Source organism: Cornus florida, unplaced genomic scaffold (assembly GCF_030987335.1).
Source record: "Cornus florida cultivar Cherokee Brave unplaced genomic scaffold, ASM3098733v1 CherokeeBrave_3.0.0_Hap2_Chr07, whole genome shotgun sequence".
In the NCBI taxonomy this organism is placed as follows: domain Eukaryota; kingdom Viridiplantae; phylum Streptophyta; class Magnoliopsida; order Cornales; family Cornaceae; genus Cornus; species Cornus florida.
Genome location: NW_026775577.1, coordinates 19,336,450 through 19,346,993, shown reverse-complemented (window position 1 = coordinate 19,346,993; position 10,544 = coordinate 19,336,450). Strand labels below are relative to the sequence as shown.

Below are 10,544 nucleotides of genomic sequence, written 5' to 3'. Positions count from 1 at the left end.
ATGAATCCTTTTAGGATAGAACAATGAATCCTTATAAGAATTACAAGAATTACAAATTTCTGACAATCAAGTAGGTTTGATTTAGGAGGAGATATATTTGTTTGATTTGTCACTCTAAAACTATAGAATTGATATTGTATAAAACAGTAAATAAATTGAAAATATAATGGAGAGAATAGGGAATCGACTTTACTACAAATTGAAAATATAATAGAAAGAATGCTAGGGAATGGACTTCAACACAAACCTCACAACTATGGTTAATTACAATTATAACCATGATATTAGAAATGCATGATAACTACAATACCCAAATTGTATGATAAATGCACATGTAATCAAAACTAAGCATAATAATAATCATAATGCATACCAAGTACAAATAAGACCTACCAAATACCACAAAAATTTTTGCTATCACCTCGATTGATCATATAAAAGCTTGTCATGCCCAACAGTAGGAAGAGTCAGACAGATCCAACTATTTGTTGAACAGCTCCACCATTTGATCCCACAGCTAAACACTTGCAGAGCTTTGCTTGTGTCTCACAAGCAGCTCAATAATAAACTGCTCTCTCCACAAAAATCAGCTTTCAGGCAGCAAACTAACCAGAATACAGCCATAACCCACATTTTCTTACATACATCTACTAAGAAAAACCATAAAACATATAGTATATGATACAATACAAGAACTTCAAAATATAATCAAAATCAGTTCTCTATCAAAAATATAAAACAAACATAGAGAATTGTAAATTTAATGATGGCAAAAAAGGATTGGCATGAATAACAATTGTACCAATGCAATTGTAGTCGTCGCGAGTCTGATGAGTTTCTCTGACAACTACAAGAGAGTTGCAGAAAGGATTGGCATGTCCTCCAAGTCCATGAATAAAGTGAGGTAGAATTTCCACTACAGTTGACAAGTACTTCCTCAGCTCTTCAGCTTTGCCTTCACCACGACCGGACCGCTGCAAGCATTGGTCATCTCCAAGAAGCAAAAAAAAAAAAAAAAAACCCATCCAGAATACAAGCCAAAGCAAACTTTTTCTTACATATAAAAAACACATCAACCTAATGATAACTACAAATACAAGAACTGGATTACACTTTGCGACAATTGCTACTCAATCAGTTCTTATATAGTTCACAATTGCACAAGGATTGTAAAACTGAACAAATTTGAAGCTTCCCAACAAATTAATGATGGCCAAGAAACATAACAAATGGAGACATAACTGGCACGAATAAACGGAAAGAATTTGCAGGATATAACAATTGTACCATGCACGTATTGGAGGCACCCAAAGTTTGAAGATTTTGACAACTTAGAGATCGAGTTGCATAGTTTCAGTTTTAAGTTTATGCATCCAGCCAGCATATTAGCAAATGAATATATAGATACTAAAATTTGAGAGATACAGCAATCATACATACAAAATCGTGCAATCCATTTTGTTGTGTCCCTCCATTACTTCATTTGTTTGGAGCTAATTCTGTACTAGAATAAATTTCGGATAGACTATTAACTATTTATATAAAATAGTATTGATAAGTTGAGGACTATTGAAATAAAAAATGTTTGATTTACCATCAGTCAGTTCATATAAAACTCTCCGACATGGCTCAAAATATTTTCATAATGGATGTATGATGATTAACACAGTTAAGGACTTGGATGCATATCAATAAAATTCTACAATTTGAAGAAGAACTAAGTTGAGATGAATTGAGTAATAACGGATAAAAAGAAGGCAAAAGCTTATTGAAAAAATAATTTTTCGGAAATGTGATAATAATACACTAATCCAAATGGTTGGGTCAAAAAAAAAAAAAGTTTTGTGTCTAATGATTCATAATTAATGAAAAATTAAAGCTTTTTTCTTTCTTTCACTAAGTAGTTGAATTAAAGATTGTGTACCTGAAGATGTATCGTTGCTTTGATCATGATCCTTCATATCAGATAGAGATACCAGGAGCCAAAAGGAAAGAAGATGGAAAAGCAACACAAAGACACACACAACACACCGTGGAGGAGACCCCGGGCAAAATCCCGTGCGACCTCCCCCGGAAACCAAAAAAATGAATATTTTTATTAGGGTAAGGGTGACCTGCCATGCAAGCGCACCTGTCATGGCGAAGGTCGGTGGATCACACAATATCAATGAATCCTGAGCCATCCTTCCTGATGCTTTACATCATCCAAACACAAAACCAGCTATCCCATCATCATACACGTGATATGATTGATTACAAACAGACTCTTCAGTTTACGCATCTATACGCCATAGCAACCATAGATAGATGCCCACAAACAACCATATGTATATGTCTTCTTGTGACACTCATCATGTGGTTTCTTGAGAATTCAGACAAACACATCAAAATCACTATATCCGTCCCTGTAAAAACCGAATAGAAATACCAAGAAAAAGAACAAACACAAACTATAAAATTAAAATAGCAAGATCTGTCACAAATGGACAGAAACTCACCAAAAAAAAAAAAAAAAAAAGGGAATTCTACCAGAAAAGAAGGATAAAAAAGGCACCACAATATATGATTACATATATATATATCAGATCTACAGGAAAAAAGTAAAAATAATATGATTTTTTTAGTATATATATATATATATATATATATATATATATATATATATATATATATATATATATGATATTTTAAAGTATTAAGATCATATAGCAAAACTAACTAAAGAAGTACATAAAAAAGAAAATAGATCATAAGTTACAGATATTTTAAAATCATATAGCAAATTTAACAACAGATTTACCGGGGAAAAAAAGTCAAAAATATATATAATCATATTGAATTACCGATATTTTAAAATCATATTGCAAATCTAACAACAGATCTACCGAAAAAAAAAAGTATTTTTTTTTTATCCTGGCAAAAACAAATTACACCTTTTTTTTTTTTCAATCTTGGCAAGAAACAAACCAAACGTCATACGGCATCTAAAGGCAAGAACAACAGCCAAAGACATAGAACCAACAACACATATAACCCCAACAAACACAAAGCCAACCAATACTAACTAACACCCCTTATAGTCAAGATCACATTCTTGACAAAACAGAAGAATGAGTCAAAAACATTAATCCTGGCCAAGGAACCAAAGCTAAGCGGGCACACAACATTTGGAAACCGTGCAAGCAACCACAACATTAACTAGCAAGATAGACAATCCTTAGCGGCCAAATCAAGAATATCTACTAGGACATGAACAAGAGCCAAATCTTGAGGAAATAAGTCTCTGGATAGCTTCGCGATTGCGTGAGCAATGGCATTATCATTGCGATTAACATGGTTAAGGCGAGATTTGAAGCACGACTTGAATATCGAAGGCAATAGAATGAAGATCTGTCGGCCCAGGAGCATCACACTGCTTGAACCACAACCTTAGAATCACGTTCAAACCAAACTTGAGAAATAGAATAGGAACCTGCCTAAAGAATAGCTTTGTGTAGACAAATAGCCTCAGCAAAAGATGCACTAGCCGTAGGAAAAGGAGAAAATACCACAGCTTGTACAATAGTGCCCAAATAATCACGAAAAACTGCTCCACCACCCCTAATATGAGAAGAAGTCAAAAACGATGCATCCACATTACATTTAAGCACACCCTCTCTTGGAGGCATCCAACGTGGAGAAGAAAAAGAACAATGCGACAAAAGGCAAGAATCAGAGAACCCAGGAGACAAGCAATCACTAGAGGATGATGAAGCATTCTTAAATGCCTAAAACTGTGAACAAGCCGTCAAAGCAACCCGATGAGCATCCTATCGCACCCCCTCAAAAACCAACTTATTTATGGCCTTCCAAATTCCCCAGCAAAAATAGGCTACCAGACCCAACCCATCCATCCAGTCCCCCGTCCATATCCTTCCACTCTCTAACTAAATGCAGCTACCAAGTAGAAAAGGAGGAAGGAGGAACAGACGCAAAATCCAACCTAAGCGTTGGAGAAATCTTCCACACGTGGATGGAATAACAGGGTAAAAGATAAAATAGAGAAAATAGACGACGCTTATACGTATAATGATAATGATAGTACGAGATAAGGCCTTTTTATAAAAGGTTTGGGAGTATTGGATGGATGCGATTGATCGTCTAGAAACAGATCGACGGATGAAATATAATCAAATTTTTTTTTTTTTTTTTTCCCGGAAGGTAAGACGTAATATATAAATTGAGTAAAAAATGTACAAGGGCAAGGCCCATAACAGTAAGGAACAAAAACAAAGGACTCATTGTCGAGTCCAGCCCAAAACAGGAGCTCATAGTCTTTGCCCTAGACTAATCTTATCTCTAACAACAAAAACATCCGGTGGCTTCAGATTAGAGAGGCAGAGCCTCCTTTGCTCAGTCCGGTTCCAGTGGGGGTCTAATGAATGCTTGAGGAAGATCCCAGTCAAGGACGAGTCTCTTTGCAATGATTGAGTCTTTAACCCTGAAAAGTTGGAGACGCTGCTTAACCATGTTTGTGGTTTGCTTCAAAATTTTTGATTATGAGCTTCTCTTGTGGTGGAAGATCCTTTCATTGCGCTCGGTCCAGATCCGATTGATAGTGGTGGAGAGGACAAGCTTGTTGACTGAATTCTGCAAAGATCGACCCTCTATTGGTGAGATCACCAATGCCCAGTTGACAAATTCTTCCCATGTGAGATGCGAAGCATGAAATCTGCACTTGGACTATAAGAAACTCCAAATCGGTATGGTGAAGGTGCACGAGAAGAACAAATGATCATGGGATTCGTCAACCGATTGGCAAAGAAGGCAGAGTCTAGATCCAGAGCATGACTGCATACATCTTCTGTCCTTTGTAGAGAAACTATTTCTATACAGCCAGCCACAAACTGATTTTGCACCGCGGGATGGAGAATGAGTTCCAAATCAAGTAACTCCACTGTCGAGGTTGATGATGAGGAGTTAGCCATGTAACTGTATGGCTAAGCGAGAAATCTCCAGATGATGAGGGAATCCACACATCCTTATCAGGTGAACTGTTTGGGGGGTCAAGGAGCAGGAGGTCAGGGAAGTGTTGAGAGATTAGAATCGGGAAATCCCAATTATTGTTTGCAGAGAATGTGGAGAGCTTCTGTTCAACTGAAATATGCGAGCCCCTGATGAAATCCGAGGTTACTCTGAAGGCAAGAGGTCCACCTTGAAGCCAGTTGTCATACCAAAAAAAGGTTTTTGAACCACAGCCAATCTTTTTCCTGATCATCGACCTTGTCACCCATCTAAGCTGTATAAGCTTCTTCTAACTACTAGAAGACGCCCGAGGTGTGTTCATAGTCCACAAATTCCTACCTCGAATTAGCTGCACCCTCACCCATCTAACCTAAATATTATCCCTATGTAAGGAAACGACATTCCAAATAAGCTTGAGACATCCCGCCGTGTTAGCAATTTCCAAACTTTTGAAGCCTAGTCCACCATAACTCTTGGGCATGCAAACAGCAGGCCAAGTAATCTTAGCCCCTGAAAACTTGAAGTCAGTCCCAGACCAAAGGAAATTCTGTAGGAGTCCATTAATCTCTGTTAGAACTGATTTATGCAAAAGAAATAGGCATATCCAGTAGTTGACCATGCTATATAAAATCGATTGTATCAATTGGATTCTACTCGCGTAAGATAGGAAACTAGATAACCAGTGGCAAATTCTTCTTGTGACTTGCTCTATAAGCTCTCTGCAGTCAGCCGCCCTTAAGGTAGTAGAAACAAGGGGAACACCAAGGTACTTGAATGGTAACTCCCTCGGATCAAAGCCCAGTAGGCACTTGATGTCATTTACCATGTCATTGTTCATACCAGAACCAAAAAAAAAAAATACCGACTCTTTTGATTATTGATACAGAGTCCAGAAAGGGCAGTGAAGTGATCAATGGCATTCTTGAGAGTAAAAATAGAGGTCAAGTCCCCATAGGAGAATAGTAGAAGGTCATTAGCAAAAGTAAAGTAGGAGATGGCCAGAGTTCTGCATCTAGAGTGATATTTGTAACAATGATTATCACTGATGTGTCTCTTTGTAATAGAAGTGAATACCTTCATAACAATAACAAAGAGAAGAGGGGAGATGGGAGCACTTTGTCTCAGCCCTTTAACCCCGCTGAAGTGCCCTTGGAACTCCTCATTAACAGAGATAGTGTAGGATGGTGTAGTGATACAAGCCCTTACGCACTCAACAAAAGTATCTGGAAACCCAAAGAGTGTTGAGGAATCAAGTATAAAATCCCACCCGACAGAGTCAAACGCTTTCATTAGATCGACCTTGATAGCACATCTGGGAGGAACTAGGTGCCTGTGGTAGCCATGAAAAAACTCTTGTGCTAAAAGAATATTGTCCCTAATGTGTCGGCCCTTGACAAATGCATTCAGGCATGGATTAATTAATGAAGGTAGGGCTTGCTTAAGCCTATTAGCTATAAGCTTAGCAATGCATTTGTAGATTGTGTTACAACATGAGATAGGGCGAAAGTCATTAAGAGTTGATCGGTTAGGTACTTTAGGGACTAGGGCAATATAAGCGTTGTTGATTTCCTTCAGCAGTTTCCCACTCAAGAAAAAGGATCTCATTCCATCAATACTGTCCCTACCTATGACTGGCCATGCAACATGATAGAAATGTGCATTATACCCATCCGGTCCTGGGATTTCTCTTTGTTCAGAAAAAGGAAGCATGCTTGTATTTCCTCCTCTGTGGGAATGGAGACAAGCATGGAATGGAAGTGTAATGGGATGGTCTTTGTGATTAGAGGTTGCAAGTGTGAAATCCCAGAATAAGGGGGAGGAGAAGATCCTAGCAAATTCTGAAAATGGGATACAATCTCAGAATTGATAAGATGAACCTAATCAATGGTAGTGCCATCAACTGCTATTAAACATGTAATTTTCCTCCTGTTGGTCTTGGAATTGAAAACCTTAAAAAAAAGAAGATGTGTTACTATCCACATCCTTTAGCCATCTGATCCTTGATTTTTGCCTAATAAAATGTTCATTAGAGAGGGAAAGTGCAGTGAGTTGTTGCATTAGCTCCTTTTCTAGAAGTTTAAGGCTCATATCAATAGGGTTAGCGTCCAACTGCTATTGACAAGAAGATAGAGTTTGCCTGGCCTGATTGACCTGTGCAGATGCTTGTGTAATTTCCACTTTACATCTTTGTTTGATAATCCCTTTAAGAGTCTTCAATTTCTGAACCACTTGAAACATTGGCGTTCCTCTGACATAGGGAGCCCACACTTGCTCAATTGCAGGCATGAAATGAGGATTAGAGGCCTAAGTATTGAAATATCTTAAAGGTAACTTCTTCTTTGGGGCAGAAGAGCCAAGCCCAACAAGGATGGGCTGTGGTCAGATAGACTGGGAGGTAGAAAAGTGCAATCAGACATAGGGAATACCTTTGATCGCTCTTAATTAATAAGTGCTCTGTCAAGCTTCTTCGCAATATTAGCATATCCTAGGCTTTGATTGTTCCAAGTTTAGTGAAAACCTGTGTACCTTAGATCGTCCAATTTAGATTCCATCACACAATCATTAAATTCAACTACTGCATAAGACCTTCTAAGAGAACCCCCAAAATTCCCATGGCAGTTAATAATCACATTAAAATCCCCTAGGACCAGCCAAGGGGCATCACAAAATAGAATAGCATATTGCTTGATGGAGGCCGGTAAGTCCCTTATTTCAATATAGGTATTAGCACCGTAAACAAAAGAGATGAAGCAATGCTGATTATTAGGAAGATACACAGAGCAGTGGATGACTTGTCTAGTAACTAGCACCACTGAGAGTTTAATTGTATTTGGATTCCACAGTATCCAAATTTTACCAAGAATAGAGTAATCATAATTATGAATGATGGACTATTTAGGTGCTACAAATTTGTGAATGGATGACATATTATCATGGGAAACCCTTATTTCCAACACGACCAGCAGATCCAACTTGTGGGACCTAATTATTTCATGCAGCTCAAGCTGCTTTTGGAGGCTATTCAAGGCTCTTATATTCCAAGTAGCCAGACTAACCATTAGAGAGGGACTTAGAAGCTCCCTTTAGGTGCCTAATCCCTTTAAAGGGAAATACATGCATATGCAGCCCATTCATGGCCTTTTTCTTCTTACCAGTGTTTTTCTTTCTTTTTAAGATGTTTGTGCAGGTCATACTTTGAGAGGAGGATGAGGAAAGCTAATCAGATTCTTCATTAGAGGGGTCAGCAGGGCCTTGAGGATTACCCTCTGCAATCGAGTAGTGCCTGCTCAAGAGTTCCAAATGTTGAGGACTCAGTGCTGTGTCAAAGCTCTGTTGATCACATAACATGAGCCTATTATCCAGGTTGGCTCTTGTTAACTTTTTAGCATGGATGAGAGAGAGGTTTTTGGATGGTGAACTAAGATGTGATTTGGTTGTGGGAGATTGTGCTGGGCAATGAAGGGAGTCGGCAAGAGGAGAAAATACATTGCTTGTGGAGATATTTGTGAAGGATGAAGGGTTAGGCTGCACCTCGAAATTGGTAATGGGTGTGATGGTTGTAGGTGTATGATCTTCATTAGTTCCAGGATGTCGTGGGCTGCTAGGAGATGATCTTCTCTTTCTTGTGGTACAGTAATCCAATCTGATTGGGCCCGTGGCAAATGAGCAGTAGCAGGGGTCCATTCTTCAGTGGACAAATGGATGAGGGATGCCCTACTAACCTGCATGATGTACAAAATTTTGGGATGCCCAAATATTCAACACGAATCTCCTCAGTGCTACCATCCCCATTCTTCAGAGGGAAGGACTTCAAAAGTGGTAAGTTCAAGTCAATCTCCATACAAATCTCAGTTTTTCTCTGCTCTCGATGACAGGATCAGCATGTAATGGGCGCCCAATTGCGCTAGCAATATGGCTTAGCCCTTTGGCCGTCCACCATCGTATTGGAATATTGTAAAACTTTACCCACACATGGATTAGATGACTGGATTACATCTCATTTGACAGGTTGGGGTGCCATCTCTGGAGTTGCATGGGTTTCCTTGTAATAAAATACGGCCCAGATGCAAGAATGGTTTCCTTGTTGAGGTTTGGTATGAAGTGGCAACTTTTGTTTGACAAATGGGTGGTCGACATGTGTTCGAGCGTTGTCCATTCAGCCTCGTTAAACACGCCACATGCAAGTTGCCAGTGTGTTGGCATCTCTATCTTTTGCTGTTTGTTTCTCGGAATTATTCCACCCCTGGTCCAGATTATGAGCCTTTTTTTTTTTTTTTTTTTTTTTTTTTTGACACTTTTTAGATGAAGGAGTAAATAGTGTCCGTATTAAATATCAACAATCATCATACACATGTTTGATATTTCATATATCTAAATAAAAATAAAATTTTATTATTTTGAATAATTTTTTTAACACATTTTGTATAATTAAGCATGAAGTATTCTTACAATCTTGATAGCCCTAAACAAGCAATTCTTGTGATTCAATACCCTCTATATATTCCTATCCTATTCGTCCTATTTCAAGCAGTTTATAATTAACAAATCTAAGCACACATCAATTGTCTCTTTAATTGTTGTCAATTATAAACCACTCACTTGCAATAGGACGAATAAAGATAGAACAATAAATCCTCGTAGGATAGTCGAACAACAAGAATTACTAGTTTATGGGGATTGATTTGGGAGATGATTTATTATTTGTTTGATTTATTTATCACTTTAAACTATAGAATTGAAAATATAATAGAGAGAATAGGGAATTGATTTCAATACAAATTCAAAAGATAATAGAAAGAAGGCTAGGGAATTGACCTTACTACAAACCTTACAAATGCGGCTAATTGAATTTAATTTGGGGAAACTAATTATAAACATGATATGTAAAAATGCATGATAATTACAATATTTTTTTAAAAAAATTCATACAATCAAAAACTGAGAATAACTCATCTGCCTAAGCTAGGTTGTAGTATGACCTGTCTAGGCATGCCTATCAAATCCCAAGAATTGTATGATAAATGCATGTGTAATCAAGACTAAGTATAATAAAAATCATAATGCATACCAAGATATGTAAATACCACAAACAATTTTGCTATCACCTCGACTTTTTGTTAAACTACTTTTCTATACATTTACAATCGTTTATTACGCCATAAGAAGGTTTTGTGAAAAAATGTTTCACATTAGCTCAGCACAACAATCCAAGAGAATTTGGTGGGCTTTATGTAGTACGAGTCATTTTGTGGTGGCAAACTTGTAGTCTTTGTCCAATGAAGAATTCAGTAATGTATGTTCCACAATAACAAAATTAAAAAGAGTTCAACAATACAACAAGGAAATGGAGAGTGGGAAACACTTTGTTCTAGTTCATGGGTCTTGCCATGGTGCATGGTATTGGTACAAGCTTGTCACCCTGCTCAAATCCGCCGGTCACCGGGTTACAGCTTTGAACCTTAGCGCGAGTGGGGTGGATCCGAGGCGGCTCTACCAAATCGCTATTGGAAGATATATGCTTCAAATGATATTTAAGATAT

The 10,544-nt window shown here is 37.8% G+C and overlaps 1 protein-coding gene and 1 long non-coding RNA gene across 3 annotated transcripts; one reads left to right on the top strand and one right to left on the bottom strand.

The window, feature by feature from the left end:
* Window positions 1-335: 335 nt before the first annotated feature.
* Window positions 336-2,512, bottom strand: LOC132266701 (uncharacterized). 2 transcript variants are annotated; one of them, XR_009468660.1, is made up of 2 exons: window positions 1,925-2,512; window positions 336-974 (listed from the first exon to the last, which is right to left on the bottom strand). XR_009468660.1 is itself a non-coding variant. In XM_059767669.1 (2 exons), exons 1-2 carry the CDS (start codon window positions 2,181-2,183, stop codon window positions 726-728), a joined length of 489 nt encoding a protein of 162 aa, XP_059623652.1. In that variant the 5' UTR covers window positions 2,184-2,483; the 3' UTR covers window positions 336-725. The 2 variants fall into 2 exon arrangements, 1 of the variants encoding a protein (XP_059623652.1); XM_059767669.1 differs by having other exon boundaries at window positions 336-955; window positions 1,925-2,483.
* A 1,687-nt stretch (window positions 2,513-4,199) lies between these two features.
* On the top strand, window positions 4,200-9,290 carry LOC132266700 (uncharacterized). The gene is made up of 2 exons (XR_009468659.1): window positions 4,200-8,823; window positions 9,013-9,290. It is a non-coding gene; the product is annotated as an uncharacterized LOC132266700 (long non-coding RNA).
* Window positions 9,291-10,544: the final 1,254 nt, after the last annotated feature.